Source organism: Mastigoproctus giganteus, chromosome 10 (genome assembly GCF_048544385.1).
Source record: "Mastigoproctus giganteus isolate SK-2022 chromosome 10, ASM4854438v1, whole genome shotgun sequence".
NCBI classification, from domain to species: Eukaryota; Metazoa; Arthropoda; class Arachnida; order Uropygi; family Thelyphonidae; genus Mastigoproctus; species Mastigoproctus giganteus.
This window is the reverse complement of record NC_143584.1, coordinates 205,383,474-205,401,945: the sequence shown is the minus strand read 5'-3', so window position 1 is coordinate 205,401,945 and position 18,472 is coordinate 205,383,474. Positions and strand designations below refer to the sequence as shown.

Below are 18,472 nucleotides of genomic sequence, written 5' to 3'. Positions count from 1 at the left end.
AGGTGGGAGCAGAGATGGGTAAAAGTTATGGCCAATAGCTTTGGCAAGAGACCAGAATGCTCGGCTACCATTAGGACAAGAAGCAAGTTTTCTACTCTTAGCCTGTTCAAACTCTAGTTTGGACTGATTAATAACTGTGGTGTAGGCAGAAAATGAAACTGGAGAATTAGAAACAAGCCAATTACGATATGCAACATTCTTCTCTTGAACAGCCTTAGCATATTTATTGGACAACCAAGGTTTAGATAAAGGACGAGATTTTAAAGTGGAGTGTGGGATAAAGGAGTCCATTCCTGCAAGAATAATTTCACTGACACGATCTGAGCAAACGTTTATATCAGAAGTTTTGAAACAGTAATCTGACCAAGGAAAAGAAGAAAAGAAGTCTCGCATTTTGCATTCTTGTAATGCCAAACAACATGAGGTTGGGAATAGCCATGAGATAAAGGTTCCATTGGAGAAGAGACAATCACCAAGTTGTGATCTGAAGTGCCTAACGGACCTCTCACTTCGACCGTGTACTTAGAAGGGTTGTTTGTGAGAAAAAGATCAAGCGTATTGGCTGTATGATTAGGATTGTCCGGTATTCCTGTAGGTAAATGAACAATCTGTGCAAGGTCATTAGTAATTGCAAAAGCCTCAGCATCTCGACCAGCTGGGTCGGTGTGACTAGAAAACGGAAGCTAGCTGGAGTTGTGAACATTAAAATTACCAAGGAAAATTACCTCACTGTTAGGAAAGTTGGACTGGAGAAAGTCAAGTTGGACTGGAGAAAGTCAAGTTGCAAAGAGAGGAAGTCAGAGAGCTCCAAGTGATTAGTGGAATTGGGAGAGCGGTAGAGACAACAGATGAATTTGACACAATGAGGTAGAGAGATTTTAAGTCAGAGAAGATCAAAGAGAGGAGATTCCAAATTGCCAAGTCTCTTACAGAGAATATCAGAACGGACATATGCACAAGTAACACACGAGGCAAAAGGAATCATACAATGAATAATTTGGGCATCTGAGATGAGCTGTAGTTGAATCAACCAATAACTGAGATTCTGTCAGAAAAAGTACATGGGGTTTGGCAGACTGCAAGTGGAAATGGACATCATTGAGATTAGAATTGAGACCACGTATATTTGTGAAATGAATTAGGAAGTGCTTGGGAGGTTTAGATCTTTTTGCAGATAAGCTTGCTCTATTAATTTGACAATTCATGGTGTATTCAATAGTAAGAAAGTGGGTGGGACATCTTGTATGAAGTAATGAAATTTTTGGATATGGCATACACATGGTAAGAATATACCCAGATCATTGACATAATGTGGCCTCGACAATGCTCCCCGCATACACACTACTCGGACTCCCTCCAATCACTATCTGGGAGAGTAGAAGTAGCAAGATTATACACTAGCTGAACCGGAAGCCTCCTAGAGAGTTACCAATAGGTAACTAGGGGCCAGCCTGAGAACACCGTTTTAGAGCTGTACCCTCGAAATGTAAGGAATATTGGATCTCGCCACAATGTTCATCATAACCTCAAAAGTCATCAATCATACTGCATGATGGAAGAGGTGGGGAAGGGTTGACCGGAACTTAGCTCTAGAGACTAAACATGGGTTCCACCACTTCAAGCCTCCAATAAGCAAAGTGGTGGTATTGCACAGGTTGATGAGAGTCATCTACCACCTTTTGGTATTAGCCAAGTGATATTAAGGATGCATAACATGTTGACACTAGCTAAACACTGCAAAAACTAAAATGGCATAGATTACTGTTTTCTTTTATATGTGCAATAAATTTGAAAACTAAAAAAAAAAAAAAAAAACGATGAGTGAAGAACAATTCTACTCAAATCAATTATAAAATTTAAATTACACAAAACAGCTTTTGGAGAGCTACTCTTCTTTACTCGACTAATGGAAATTTGACTTTACATAAGTTTTTACCAGCCAGCCCAAACTTAAAAAAATCATGGAAACATATTTTGCATCCCGTAGGAATAAATGGAGGTATCATGAAAATATCGTAATGTGAACCCAATAACACATTGTTTTTTTTGGTAAATTCGTTCCAAGATCTTGGAAGTTGAAATTTTTGCTATATAACTAAGGTATTTATCTCTCTAAAAGGTCATTTTCATAATGGAAATTGCCCTACACTTTCATCATTATCATATGTTCTGTTATAAGAATCAATTTTGAAAGCCTTTGTGATATTTTTCTAAAACACATTTCTGGAGGTCACTATCAAAAAACAATAAAAACAATTTGAACTTTCCAGTTTATTGAGCTTTTCTGTTAGTGCAATTAGACAGGGGTTCGAGCCTGTCACCACCAAATATGGAGGATGCGGAAAGGTCAGGGAATGACTGCCGCATATCCCGGAGCAATATGGCCTTAGTTGCTAATGCTCCTAAAAACCAAATAACAACAAAACAAGCAATCTATTATAAACGGGTAGTAAACTCTATCTTACTGCATTTGCGATAATACCAAAAGATGGAATTCTGTGGGTTTTTACGTTACAGTATTATGGTGAAATAAGTTCCCCTTCACTGAAATATTCAATCATATAAAAATCATAAATACATTTTCAGAATCTTCTCTCCATTCCTATTTACTTATTACAATGAAGGGAAAATGCAAGTGCTGGCAGTGCTAGGAAACGAAACAAAATTGATTTAGAAGTGAAGATGACAAAGTAAGAAGCAGGACAAAGTTTGTCATCTATTGCATGGAATTAGGTTATTATTATTTGGTTTTTAGGAGCATTAGCAACTAAGGCCATATTGCTCTGGGGATATGCGGTGGTCATTCCCTGACCCAACTGCAATCTCCATATTTGGTGGTCACGAACCCCAGTCTAATCAAGAAGCGTGTGCTACGCACTGCTGCTGCTCCTGCCCACCTGGCTATGGGGCGGTGGCATGGAATTAGGTCTTGCTGCTTCAACAGTGAATACTATTTTAAGGGACAGTGCACGTATAAAAGAACATGTTAAAGGATCAATGCATTTAAGATCAACAGTGATCACAAAACAGTGTTCAGGTTCTATATCGAAGATGGAGAAGCTATTAATACTATGGATGGAAAATCAGATTCAGAAGCAAGTGCCCCTGAGTCCAATGGCCATTCAAGCAAAACGAAGAAGTATTTATGAAGATATTAAAGATAAGTATGCCGAACCCCAAGCCAAGTTCGTGGCAAGAAACAGGTGGATTAATAGGTTCAAGCATTATGCTGGTTTCCAAAACATTAAAGTATGCGGTGAAATTGCCAGTGCCGATTCTGCAGCTGCACAGAAATTTTGTGATGCATTGGAAAAAAAACTCCTCCTAAATCTCCACAGCTCTCAACTTCCGCAGCAGTGTACTTATTAGCTGGAGATTTAATTCTGGCAATGATGCTCAAAAGGCAAAACTTGCTGACATTATCTCTGTCTCCTCTCTCTTTTTGTAATTTTATAATTTTGTACACTTTTGTCATTTTTTCTGCACGAGATAAAAAAATTGAATAAATATTTCTATTTACATATTTGTTAAACATTTCTTTTTTGCTTCAATCAAAATTGCAAGTGCTGCATAAGCATTTAGGGAAATTCTGACTTATGTAGAGTTCTGCAGTATTGCAGCCACTCCCCGACTTACGTAAGTAGGGGAGTGGCTGCAATTTACTTTTAGTTATTCAATGCATAATACTGTCCATGTAGAGATAGAGAGCAAGAGGTTCTGGAAAAGGAATCAACTTTGTGATCTAGAAAATAAAGTTTGTTATATAAATGATAATTAGACAGCAATAAGACAGATTTCTATTGAAACAAAAATCTATATATTAAAATCAGCCAATGTTTAGCCATCCATATCCATCTTTATCTTAAGGTATTTTGCAGTTAATAACCAAATAATTTTATCAATAATTTTGAAATTCAGTGCAGAACTGCCCACTACTTTCAAATATTTCTGAAATTAAACCAATTCAAGTCCAAAAGAGAAATAAAGTCACTCTGAGTTTCAATTATAATCAATTATCAAAATTGAAGGACCATGTAGTTCATTTCTGATCGATGTTAATTAGCATGGTCATAGCAATTTTTTGGCATTATCCAATTTCTTGCTCGAGAATGACCAGTGAAATAAAACTATGCCACAATTTGATAAAGCAGAAAAGATTTTAGCATTATAAGGATAGTGTTTACAGAGGTAAACTGGTATAAATCTAAAAAAAAAAAAAAAAAACATAAATGAAGATCTAAGTTTTTTAAACTTTCATAACTGCATCTACAATGCAGTTTTACTACACAGATCTACTATTAAATACATACAAAAACTTTACTATTAAGCTATGAAATGAAAGATTTTTTGATCAACTTACTTCAATGTCTTTCCTTTTGAATGCCTTTAAACAATGTGAACAGTTCACCTTCATCTCAGGACAGCTATTAGCTATATGGTCATCCAAATTTTGCAGAAAAATTTTGGCACTGCAGAAGGTACAGGCGATGGTGGCTGAGGCACAGATATGCTCATGTTTCTAAAAAAAAATGAATGGTGTTTTATAAGAATTACTTTAATATTACTTAACATAATATACTGTAATGTAGAAAGTAATTAACTGTAGTTTATAAAAAATTCCCTCAAAATATGAATTAGTAGTTAATTTTTATTACCACAACTTTATTTTTTATCTCTCTCTCTCTCCCTCTCTCTCTCACACACAATCCAATAACGTTGTTGTCTATGAACATAACTTTTTAGAAAAATATCAATATTCTGTTCTTAAGTTCTAATTGATTTACAGTACAGAACCTGCCTCCTATTGGAAATTTTAATAATATTATTGTAGCCTTTTAGGAGATAAATCTTTTGAGAACTTTCATACTACGGCTATTAAGTTTAAGCAAGATATTAAATTATGAAGGTTAAAGAACTGTTAATTTATTTGTATATTTAAATTACTATTTAAATAGTTTTTCATTAATTTTATATGGGTTATTTTTGTTTAAACAAGATTTTGAAAAAGAGTATCAGTATAGTATATTCCATCAGAAATTTCTTACCCCAACCCCAATTGTCCTCTCATAATGAGAAATATTCATTAATAGCTACAATGAAAGCTGCTTAACAGCTGGGTGCAAAAATTTTATTTTTAACTGCCACTATTATGAAAAATATTCATAAATGGCCATGCTACAAGTAAAATTTCACATGCATAATGGTCTTTTCAACTGAAAAATGGATGGGACTAATATATTCATGTCTAAAATATATATATTTTTTTCATTTTCAACAAAATATATTTTTTTAAATAACAATAAAATTACTACATTTTTTATTAAAAATGAAAAGTTACACACAATAAATATCACAATCCATTCAGAAAAGATGAATAGATGAAATAATGGTAATGTAAAAGCAGAATTAAGAAAAAAAATTCAAATTTTTTTCCAGAAATTAAAAATAAAATTAACACCTGTCAGGTCCTACATCACTGTCTTTGCAACTCAGTTTTTTGTCACCACCACTGCCAGGTTAAAGGATTGGGTACATCCATGTACCCACTTATGTTATAAAGTGAATGGATCCACTGATAAATTAAAATCACTTCCCTTAAGCAAATGGTGACAACAGCGCACAGATTTTGGAATTACTTTTTTTTTTTTTTTTTTTTTTTTTTTTTTGTTAATTGTTGGCGCATCGGCTTCTGTGGCCATAATGCACCTCTCAAAGTTTTTGCATTTTTTACTCTGATCCAAGCCAAAGTGGGATTCAAACCCGCGACCTTTGGGTTGCCAGGCAGGCACTTTACCCACCTGGCTAGTTCGGTCGGCTGGAATTACTGTGGTATATGTTATAATTCATCTACAAAAAACAATGAATTATTTGAAATTTACAGACAGAAATTTTTTCATTTTTCAGAAGCTGCTGAACGATAGACATTTCACATGATTTTTGGGGCAACTATTCTCTTGGCATTCATCCAACATTTTATGTTCTTTGAAGCACTGTAGTAAGGACACTGGATCATGAAAACATCACATCTAGTTTGTGATCCTACATTAATTTAATAATTACGTAAGAAAGTTATGTTATTTCTGTAGCTGTAACACAGACTGAGAAAAGTTCAACAAATGTTATAATTTAAGAAAATTGTAAAATATATTTTTTTTTAAGTAGGAAACTCTTGAGATAATTTCCCACTTTTAACTTTTTAATTTTATTTCTAGTGTCAAGAGATACTTCATTTCTGTAATCAATGTTACCTTTTCTTTGTTATTGCATTTTGTACTACAGTTAATTTTAGATTACAAAAAAATTCCTTAGCGATTATGAATATATTCACCAATTTTTTATAAATTGCTGATCAGTAATTAATAATTTGACTTCATAAATTAAAATATTTTTTATCAATTAATATTTTAAAAAATTTTAATTTTTTTTCTAGTAGCCTCATCTAAACTGATTTAGTTATCTTTCAAAGTACACACAATGAGGCAGACACCCAGAGAGGATAATCATGAAACAGTAACCTTGATTTCATCAGTTAGCATTAGCAGGAAATGCTGCACATGATGCAGGAAAGCAAGCTTATATAGCATCAGCCGAAAAAAAAAAAAAAAAAAAAAAACCTTATTTCACCCATCCACTCGCAATGTGTGTCCAAATGTTTGTCAAGTTCTGCCTTGAATCTATTTAAGCTATCAACTTCAACTTCTACAATGACAGATGGAAGTTTGTTCCAGCAATCAACCACCCGCTGGCTAAAGGCAAACTTCTGCACATCTACCCTACAACCGCCTTTCCTCAATTTGAATTCATGCCCTCTCAGGCATGAGCAAGAGGAAGAATCCCATCAGCATTGGGCATGCTCAACCCATTCAAGGCTTCATACACCTCAATCAGATCACCTCGCAGGTGCCTAGTCTCCAGACACTGTAATTTGCAAAACTTAAGCCTTTCTTCGTAAGAGCAACCCTTTGTTCCATTCACTAATCTTGTTGCCCTTCTCTGTACTTGTTCCAGCAGCTCTACATCCTTCTTAAAATGAGCTTTGCAAACCTGTATACAGTACTCAAGGTGTGGCCTGACCATTGCCTTAAACAACGGGATAATCACCTCCTTATCCCTGCTAGAAAAATTCCTGTATATCATTGACAAGACTCCATGAGCTACTCTTGCAGACCATCTGCACTGCTCAGAAAACTTCATATCTGCCTGCACAATTACCCCAGGTCCTTTTCATTCTCTACCACTGTCAGTATAGTACCACAGAGTTGATACGTTACTCTAGGATTACTGCTTCCCATATGTAGTACTTTACATTTGTCAATGTTAAACTTCATTTTCCATCTCTCAGCCCATCTGCTCAACTTTTCTAGATCCTGTTGCAGCTGTTTGTTTGTTATTTGGTTTCTAGGAGCAATAGCAACTAAGGCCATATTGCTCCGGGATATGCGGTGGTGATGGGTTCAAACCCCGGTCTAATCAAGAAGCGTGTGCTACGTACTGCTGCTCCTTTCCACCTGGCTACGGAGGCGCCTCCGTTACAGCAGTGTAGTGTCATTAACAACCCTGCCAACCTTCGTATCGTCTGCAAATTTGGACATTAAGCCTGATATACTATCATCAATATCATTTATAAATACAGAAAACAACAATGGACCCAACACTGAACCCTGAGGGACTCCACTAATAACATTAGTCCACGAAGAGCAGTGTCCATTGATTACCACTCTCTGTCTTCTCCCACTCAACCATCCCTTTATCCATAGCAGCAATTTGCCTCCAATGCCACATTGCTCCAATTTGTGCAGCAGTCTTCCATGTGCAACAGTATCAAAGGCTTTTCTAAGATCCAAATATATGATGTATTTACAAATAACTTTGCATCCAGTTCCTTTGTGACTACATCATAGTATCCAATCAAATTAGTCAGACAAGACTTCCCCTTAACAAACCCATGCTGTGTCCAAGCTATAACTGCAGTCTTGTCTAGATGATCCTGAAATGCTTCTTTAACCAGTGCCTCCATTAATTTCCCTGGAACAGAAGTTAAACTAACAGGTCGGTAATTATCAGTCTCACTTTAATCCTCCTTTGTGGATTGGGGTCACATTTGCACATCTCCAGTCCATGGGTACCTCTCCCCTGAGTCCACAGACGCTCTCAATAATTATGGCTAAGGGTTTGCTTACTTCTTTTTGCCAACTCCTTTAATATAACTGGATAGATTCCATCCACCCCAGATGCCTTTCTTGTGTTTATCTTCAACAATTTCTCCTCCACTTTACTCTCAGTTATTACAAGATTATCTAGCTTACTGCCAGAGTTGAATACACCTCTGGCATCCCCTACCTGAATAACTTATCATGTGTGAATGTCGATGCAAAATATTCATTTAGTTTGTTAGCTACCTGAGCAGGATCATCAACAGTTGAACCATCGATATCAAGTGGACCAATCTGATTCATCCCCTTCCTTCTAGAGTTTACATAAGTAAAGAACGCTTTGCTGTTTTTCTTTGCATCCTTTGCCAAAGATTTCTCGTAATCTGCCTTCGCCTGCCTAACCTCCTTTGTAACTTGGTTACAGATCAGTTTATATCTATCATAGGCTTCTGTGTCACGTGTTAATTTATATGTATCCCATGCATTTTTCTTTTCTGCCACATGTCTAATTAGTTCATCTGACATCCATTTAGGCCTAAATCTTTACCAATATTTCTTTGTTGGTATGAAAAGCCTAGTAACTTCCAAGATTAATTCTTTGAATGCTTCCCATTTTGAATTTGCTGTTGGTAACATCATCAGTTGGTTCCACCGTACAGAATTTAAATACACTCTCAGACCACCGTAGTCACCTTTACGAAAGCAAAAACCCTTCCCTTTACTCTTGATGGTAGTTACCTCTTTGAGTAAATCCCGCTTCAGCACACTGTGATCACTGCCACCTAGTGGTTCCTTTATCTGCAGATTCTTGATGCATGAAGAATCTGCATTACTGATAATCAGATCAAGAGTATTACTCCCTCTAGTTGCCTCCTGAACGTGCTGCTGTAGAAAACAATCATCCAATAAATCCACAAAAGACTTGCTAGTGTGTGAGTGATCAACCCACAAATTCCAGTCAGTATCCTGGAAATTAAAATCCCCCATTATAAGACACTAATTTATTTCTCTGGCCCAATCTATTTCTCTGCACAATTGCTCATTATACTTATCAGATTCATTAGGCCTATAACACACACCTACTCTCATTTTTCTTTTCCCAGTGCTTATGTCACTCCAAACAGACTCAACATTGCATTGTCCACCAACATCAATTGGATGCACTTCCTTAAATTTTATATGTTTCTTAACTAACAGCATAACAGTTTTTAAATTCTGTACAGTGGGATCGACTGACGATGTTACAAACAGTGAATTCTAAGTGGGAAGCATTCAAGGAATTAATCGTGGAAGCTACTAGACTTTTCATACCGATGAAGAAATATTGTTCAAGGTTTAGGCCTAAATGGTTATCAAATGAACTAATGAGACTCGTGACAGAGAAGAAAAATGCATGGGATGCATATAAATTATCAGGCGACGCAGAAGCCTGTAGCAGATATAAGCTAGTCTGTAATCAGGTCACAAAGGTGGTTCGGCAGGCAAAGGCGGATTACGAGAAATCTTTGGCAAAAGATGCTAAGAAAAACAGCAAGGATTTCTTTACTTATATAAACTCTAAAAGGAAGGGGCTGAATATGATTGGTCCACTTGACATCGATGGTTCGACTGTTGATGATCCTGCTCAGATAGCAAACAAACTGAATGAGTATTTTGCATCTGCATTCACACGTGAGGAATCATTACAGTTTGAAAATGGAAGAAGGTTATCAAATTGTAGCAGTGTGCTTAATGATTTTGTAATAACTGAGAGCAAAGTGGAGGAGAAATTGTTGAAGTTAAACATAAGAAAGGCACCTGGGGTGGATGGGATCTATCCAGTTATATTAAAGGAGGCGGCAAAGCAACTAAGCAAACCCTTAGCCATAATTATGAGAGCATCCTTGGATTCAGGGGAGGTTCCCACGGACTGGAGATGTGCAAATGTATCCCCAATTCACAAAGGAGGTTCGAAGGGTGACACGAATAATTACAGACCAGTTAGTTTAACTTCTGTTCCGGGTAAAATAATGGAGTCACTAGTTAAAGATGCATTGCAGGATCATCTAGACAAGACTGCAGCAATAATTCAGACACAGCATGGGTTTGTTAAGGGAAAGTCTTGTCTGACAAATTTGATTGGTTATTATGATGTGGTCACAAAGGAACTGGATGCAAAAAATAATTTTGATATCATATACTTGGATTTCAGGAAAGCTTTTGACACTGTTGCGCATGGAAGACTACTGTACAAATTGGAGCAGAATGGTATTAAGGGTAAGTTGCTACAATGGATAAAAGGATGGTTAAGTGGGAGAAGACAGAGGGTGGTAATCAATGGGTGCTGCTCTTCGTGGACTAATGTTATTAGTGGAGTCCCACAGGGTTCGGTGTTGGGTCCACTGTTGTTTTGTATATTTATCAATGATATTGATGAAGGTATATCAGGCTTAATGTCGAAGTTTGCAGATGACACGAAGGTTGGCAGGGTTGTTAATGACAGTAATGGCAGTGTGCTACTGCAACAGGATCTAGATAATTTGGGCAGATGGGCTAAGAAGTGGCAACTGAAGTTTAACCTTGACAAATGCAAAGTACTGCATATGGGTAGAAGTAACCCCAGCGAAACGTACCAGCTGTGTGGTACTACACTTAAGGTGGTAGAAAATGAAAAAGACCTGGGAGTAATTGTTCAGTCAGATATGAAGTTTTCTGAGCAATGTAGACAGGCTGCTAGGGCAGGTCATGGGGTTTTGTCAATGATATATAGGAATTTTGCTAGCAGGGAAAAGGAGGTGATTGTCCCTCTGTATAAGGCAATGGTCAGGCCACGCCTTGAGTACTGCGTACAGGTCTGGAGGCCTCATTTTAGGAAGGATGTAGATTTGCTTGAGCGTGTACAGAGAAGAGCAACACGATTGGTGAGGGGAATGAAGGGATTCTCTTACCAAGAGAGGCTTAAGTTCTGCAAATTGCAGTGGCTGGATACTAGGCACCTGCGCGGTGATCTGATTGAGGTCTATAAGGCCTTGAATGGGTTGAGCACGCTGAATTCTGATGGGATCCTCCCACTTGTTCAGAATACGAACCTACGGGGACATAAGTTCAAATTAAGAAAGGATAGATGTAGAATAGATGTGCGGAAATTTGCCTTTAGCCAGCGGGTGGTTAATTGCTGGAACAAACTTCCATCTGTCGTTGTGGAAGTTGATAGGTTAAATAAATTTAAGGAGGAACTGGACAGGCAATTGGAAGGTATGGTGTGATTTTTTTTTTTTTTTTTTTTTTGGCTGATGCTGCATAAGCTCCTACACTTGCTTTCTTGCATCAAGTGCCACTACTACTACTACTACTACTACTACAACTCTTCCTCCCTTCCTGTCCTGTCTTCCTTTCTGTACACATTGTACTCCCCAAGTTCCAGTTCTGCACTTCTTATGTCTGTGTGACACCATGTCTGTGATATCCAAACAATATTTGCCTTTGATGTCTTGACTAGCACTTCAAGCACATCGAATTTATTAACTATACTCCTAGCATTGGTGTACATGCAAGTATACATGCACCTATTTCTACTCTTAGTTATCCTAACACAGCCCATGTATTTACTTGTTCCACTGTGACTCCCAGCAGTCCTGGAAATTCTCATTGCCTTGCTTTCCAGGCTGCTGCTCAATTGCATTTCAATAGAAGCAGTGCAAGAATCACTTTTACCTCTGCCAGCGGCTACTCTATTAGTCCGGGGATACACGGACTAATAGTTAATCTATTAGTCCGTGTATCCCCCCCCCAAGCTAGCCGTTTTCTGACCACCTAACTCTGCCTCGATAGCATCAGCAAATATTCTTGCACCCTTTCTATTTAAGTGTATCCCATCCCTGTAGAAGCAGTCTCTCCTGTTAGCAAACACAGACCAGGCTGAGAAAAATTCTATCCCTTGAGCCTTGCACAATCTCTCCAGGGCCGAATTGATCGACAAGGCTCTCATCATATACAGTAGACTCTCGATTTTCTGGGATAGATGGTAAAAAACAAATCCCGGATAATGAATTTTCAAAAATACAAAAGTCTCCGGCATACGTAAGAGATACGTTCCAGGACTTCTTACTTCGTCAAGTTTTACGTAACTCGGGAATGACTAATAACATATTGCTACTTTATTATTATTGACAAATCTGAATTCCGTGCGATACTTGTTAACGTTTGGCCATTTTCATACATCCATATTATAATGATTCCTTAGAGATTTAAAAGATACGCCGTTTTCAAACTTTTGAATAATTTCAAGTTTTGGTTTAAATGAAAATGCAGCTCTTTTGCATTTACACATCATTTTCGCGACTTCTAAACAAACAAACAAAAAAAATTTACTATAAAAAAATTCCGACATCCCTGACATAAATAACGAAACAAAATTTATCCTTTTGCACTACAAAGGAACATAACAATCGATGCGACGCACTAAAACAAACTAAACATTTGGTCTCTCTCTTTTTTTTTTTTTTTTGAGCGGCGGATGTGAAGACAGTGAGGATTGCAAGATAATAGGCACACTAATCTCTCAATGATGACTTATAATGCCGCTTGTCACTTATTTACAACTTGAAAATATCTGTTTATACCTATTCTAGTTATTACTTAAATTTTTTGACTTCTGGTTGATTTTACTTTTCTTTTTTTTTTTTTTTTTTTAATTTGGAGTCTTGAAGTGTCCCGGGTAATCCGATCCCGGTTAATCGAGTCTGCTGTACTCCCTCCTATCGTGTCTGGGCAGAATTGCAGACACTTTCAAATTCAACCCTAACTCACAACTTTTTTTCAGCATTGTCTTGTACTTGTTAAGTAATTCTGCTGGTCTCCTACTCTTAATATCATTAGTGCCAACGTATACAACAATATCACCCTTTGTGCCCTTAAAGGATGATATCTGCCCTATGTAACAGTAGTAGTGGCATGTGATGCAAGAAAGCAAGCATATGAGCTTATGCAGCATCAGCCAAAAAAAAAAAAAAAAAAAACTACAAAACAATCCCCTCTAAATATTTGTCCAGTTCCTCCTCAAATTTATTTAACCTATCAACTTCCACAATGACAGATGAAGTTTGTTCCAGCAATTAACCACCCGCTGGCTAAAGGCAAATTTCCGCACATCTATTCTACATCTGTCTTTTCTTGATTTGAATTTATGCCCCCTTAGGTTTGTAATCTGAACAAGTGGAAGGATTCCATCAGAATTCAGAGTGCTCGACCCATTCAACGCTTTATACACCTCAATCAGATCACCACGCAGGTGCCTAGTCTCCAGCCACTGCTATTTGCAGAACTTAAGCCTCTCCTAGTAAGAGGATCCCTTCATTCCTCTCACCATTCTTGTTGCCCTTCTCTGTACACGCTCAAGCAAATCTACATCCTTCCTAAAATCAGGCTTCCAGACCTGTATGCAGTACTCAAGGCGTGGCCTGACCATTGCCTTATAAAGAGGGACAATCACCTCCTTTTCCCTGCTAACAAAATTCCTTTATATCATTGACAACACCCCATGACCTGCCCTGGCAGCCTGTCTGCATTGCTCAGAAAACTTCACATATGACTGCACAATTACTCCCAGGTCTTTTTCATTTTCTACCTCCTTAAGTGTAGTACCACACAGTTGGTACATTTCTCTGGGGTTACTTCTACCCATATGCAGTACTTTGCATTTTTCAATGTTAAACTTCAGTTGCCACTTCTCAGCCCATCTGCCCAAATTTTCTAGATCCTGTTGCAGTAACACACTGCCATTACTGTCATTAACAACCCTGCCAACCTTTGTATCATCTGCAAACTTCAATACTAAGCCTGATATACCTTCATCAATATCATTGATAAATATACAAAACAACAGTGGACCCAACACCGAACCCTGTGGGACTCCACTAATAAATTAGTCCACAAAGAGCAGCACTCATTGATTACCACCCTCTATCTTCTCCCACTCAACCAACATATCCCAATGCAGTTATAACACTATATATATGTATTTCGGTATCGAATATTACCTTCGAGTTACGTTATATGACTTTCTTATCCCCTGTCAACTTATACAGGGTTATTCAAAATGAAGTCCGGGGTTTCTGAATTTTTTTTTGGGGAAGCGCATGTGTCAATCATTTGTAGCCATCTCGAAAGAACACATAATATCTCAAGTTTCGTTCCCACGCTTGCGATGTTTGGTATGCTGCACGGCTAACCACCAGATGGCATTGGACGCATACCGCCGTGCAGTCGTTCGTTTGCCTGTGACGCCAGTCTGTTGCGACATGGCTTCAGAATGTAATGAGAAAGCTTTTACTGCGATTTCTTCCTGTGGGGTTTCGTAAAGGATAATTTTTTTGTGCCTCCCTTACCTGCGACTATACCAGAACTGAAAGATCGGATCACCAAAACCATTGAAAGCATCACTCCTGACTTACTAAGCCGTGTGTGGGAAGAATTCCTTTTCCGAGTTGATGTCTGCCGGATCACTAAAGGCTCTCATATTGAACATTTATTATGTAAAAAAACTTCATTACTATACTTGCATTCTGGAAATATTTCTTTCTTCCTATGTCTGCTCATATGTGTACAGGAATTGTTTGAAACTCCGGACTTCATTTTGAATAACCCTGTATGCATTAATTTATGATGTTATGTTTATAATAACTAGGTCACTATATTTATTTAGTTAAAAAAGTACAATTCAATTGACACATCATCAACCTTTGCCCCTGGCAGACATACCCTGGTCCTGTTCCATCTATCCTTTTTGCACAGTATATTCACCGTTTCCTTGACAATAGAGTCACCTACAACAACTAGTTCCTTTGGGAACAGCGCATTCTGCCTTGGGGGTTGTCGCTGTGTTGTGTGATGTTCAAGTGCAAGCTCTGGCATTGATGCGGGCAGCTGAGAGCTTGATGGGCCCCTCAATTCAATTTAAATCCTTCAAGGGCATCCACCCTGTACTTCAAGCTCTCATATAAGCCCATAACAATGCCGAGTTGGCACCTGATTTCCTCGCACTCCTTACATCGCGCGCACACACACAAAGACACTTCCCTTGGCAATATTATGTCCCCTTCCTGATTGCTCCACAAACATCAAACAAGCAGTGCATTTCAACAGACTGTGATTCAGAGGACAACCCCCCCCCCCCCAGCCACCGCACTTCCACTAGTTTGAGCATTTTGCTTTGCTGCTCTGATCTGAGTCGTGATTTCTATTTAAGTTTCAATAAAATTCCAATACAAAATATAACCCTAAACCTATATCCCAATGCAGTTATAACACTATATATATGTATTTTGGTATTGAATATTATCTCCGAGTTACGTTATATGACTTTCTTATCCCCTGTCAACTTATGTGTGCCGACCGGGCTAGCCGAGTTGGTAAAGTACCTGCCTGGCAACCCAAAGGTCGCGGGTTCGATTCCCGCCTCGGGCTTGGATCAAAGTACTGCAAAAACCTTGGGAGGTGCAATATGGCCACAGAAGCTGATGCGCCAACAACTACCAAATCAAAAAAAAAAAAAAAAAACTTATATGTATTAATTTATGATGTTACATTTATAATAACTAGGTCATTATATTTATTTAGTTAAAAAAGTACAATTCAGTTGACAATGAAATAATAAGATTAATAAATTTTACTGATTAATTGATAACTACTATACTCGCTATCCAGTTTTCCGTTAAACCTTACGCTATCTAGTTTTCCATTAAACCTTACGCTAGCACACGTATCGTATAACAATGGCGGCAAGTTACGAACAGTTAATCTACAGACACAAGGTATTATTTACTTTCTAAATCGCATTATCTAAATTCAAAATAAACCACGGAGCTTGACTAGGTCTATAAGCTACTTATAGAAAATAATTTAATCTAACAATTAAGTCAATAAAGTGGCTAAGTATAATTAAAAACTTTTTGTTCGCGGGAGCTGCAAAACCTCTCCCCACGTGAATTTGATATCCTTACTGATACACTAAGTAATAACCTACAAAATCTCTATCTAAATTCAATTCAAACTAAAGTACTGTTACTAGGAATATAAAGCAACTCTAAAAAATAAATTAATATGCCAATTTAATTCAATAAAAAAGCAAAAACTTCTCTATTTGCTGGAGCCATAAAAACTTCCCCTGTTCACATGTATTCTTGCACCCACAAATCAGTTGAAAAAATAAAGTAAAATATTTTTACTTTATGCAATGCAGTCATATTTAAATACAAGTAATGTGGATCTCTTCAGGTTCTACTTAAATATCAGAAGTAAAAGACTAGCTATTTTCATCCTGACAATGTGCATTATGAACACACATTGGTAATGTATTCAAAAATCTTGTATCACTTCTATAATTTGGTAGTGATACAAGATAAAAAAAAAAAAAAATACCAGGAGTAAAATATTCCTAAATTTAATAAAAGTTTTCAGAATATGTAATTCCTGTGCCATTTTAAAGTTCTAAGTCACACTCTTATGTCTTGTTATATAAAAGAGCCTATTTTGTTAAAGATACAATGGTATGAAATTCAGTTAATGTCTAAGAACCTCCAAAAAACAGTGCAACCGAGTTCTATTCATTTCAAGAAAACTGCAGAAAAATTCAAACTTACCTCAAAATCTTTCCTGGAAAATTTTTGAGAACAGTGCGGGCACTTCACGTAGGCCTGGGGACATTGAAGACAGCTGTCATTTAAATGACCAATTAACGTTTGACGTTTCAGTGAGCCACATTTACTTTTGTGTTTCTGCAAAAATCAAAATACTTTCAACATTAAAATTTTAAAGTTAAACTCCAGAAACAAGAATGACTAATGTCTGTACTTACTTACACTCAAGAAATATAAAGGAAGTATATGCCTATGACTAGCACAACTTGTATTTAATATAAAACTTGAGTAAAAAATGAATAGCAAATGCTTAAAAAACGGTACTCACCTTGTATAAATCTGCAATAAATTTATTGGTAGATGGTGACTAAATTTAGGTTGGAAGAAGCATTAAAAAGAACTAAGGCAGAGAATGGGTTGAAAATATTTTAAACAGATTTTAAAATGAGCGCAAGGAAGTAGAAGTGCAGATCTCCAATCCTTGATTGTCATAAAGAGGTTAAAGGACACGAATGAAAAAATGAAAAAAAGAGAAGACCGGTGGTGCCAACAGTCGTTACGGGGAACTTTCGTTGAATAAACCATCATCAGTTGGCAAATGGGAGAGAAGTGAGCGCGTGTTGTATTTAAAGTTTATCTATACTCTCGTGATGCTCTTTTTGACACGTGGGAACTTTAGCCGTGAGAGGTTCCAAGCCGGTGAGAGGTTGAAGGGAAGTTTAGCATTAATATTATTGAGATCGGAATGGTGTCGGCACCATTCGATGGTGAGGGCTTCATATTGAAGAATTCTATAGCTCAATCTAAGTTTAATAATAGTGATGGCAGAGTCAACAAGGGGGGTGTGGTTGGGGGTTTGAGCATGGGTTGTTAACTCACTGCAGGATTGACTTGTCCTGAAACTGTTGAAGTGGTAGTATGCACGGGTATTGGAAGTTGTGGAGGAACCGAATTTGGTGGTAGTGCTGCCGATGTAACAGGTGTCACAGTTTGGTTGGCATTTTATGATATATATTATATTATTGAGATCACTGATAGGATATTTGTGTGTATCTTTATAAGAATTAAATAGGAAACCTAGTTTATTGTAAGTAGAGAAGGTGAGGGAGATGTCGGTATCTTTGAATGTACGTTGGAATTGTGCTGCGAGTTCACTATGGTAAGGGAGAACTATGCGAGTATTTGTCTTGTTACTGTGTCTGGTGGGGTTATTAATACTGTTTTTAACGGTGGATATTGTGTGTTGGATGAGTTGAGGGGGGTAGCTCCTGGCTATGAATTTATCAGTAAGGTATTGAAATTCATTGTGTAGATCGTTTTGTGAAGAGCTGAATTTGATAGCGTTGTAGATTTAGTTGTGTAGGATGGCTTTTTTGGTACTAAGGGAATGATGTGAAGTGAAATGTGGATATTTACCGATGTGCGTGTTTTTTCTGAAAATCTTGGTATTTAAATTTGTGTCTGTTGTATAAATAGTGAGAGTAAGAAAATTAATCTGGTTGTCCGTTGCGATTTCGAGGGTGAGGTTTAGCCTGTCATGTATTGTATTGAATTTTAAAAACGATTGTCTATGATTGTTCTGTTGCCTATTATTAGGATATCATCGGCATAGCGTATGTATAATTTAATTTCAGAAGGGAAAGGTTGTAAAATTTGGTTTTCAATAGTGGCAAGATAAATTTCAGAAAGGGGGGCAGAAATGCC

The 18,472-nt window shown here is 37.3% G+C and overlaps 1 protein-coding gene across 2 annotated transcripts in view; it reads right to left on the bottom strand.

The window, feature by feature from the left end:
- Positions 1 to 18,472, bottom strand: part of LOC150079802 (uncharacterized) — a 215,908-nt gene that overhangs the window by 97,223 nt on the left and 100,213 nt on the right. Inside the window, exons 11-12 of one of the 2 annotated variants that reach the window (XM_090382543.1) lie at positions 16,772 to 16,906; positions 4,361 to 4,519 (exon numbers count right to left, since the gene is read on the bottom strand). In XM_090382543.1, the coding sequence (XP_090238669.1) occupies positions 4,361 to 4,519; positions 16,772 to 16,906 (294 nt within the window). The remainder of the gene's footprint in view (positions 1 to 4,360; positions 4,520 to 16,771; positions 16,907 to 18,472) is intronic. The other variant, XM_090382544.1, reaches the window with a different exon arrangement.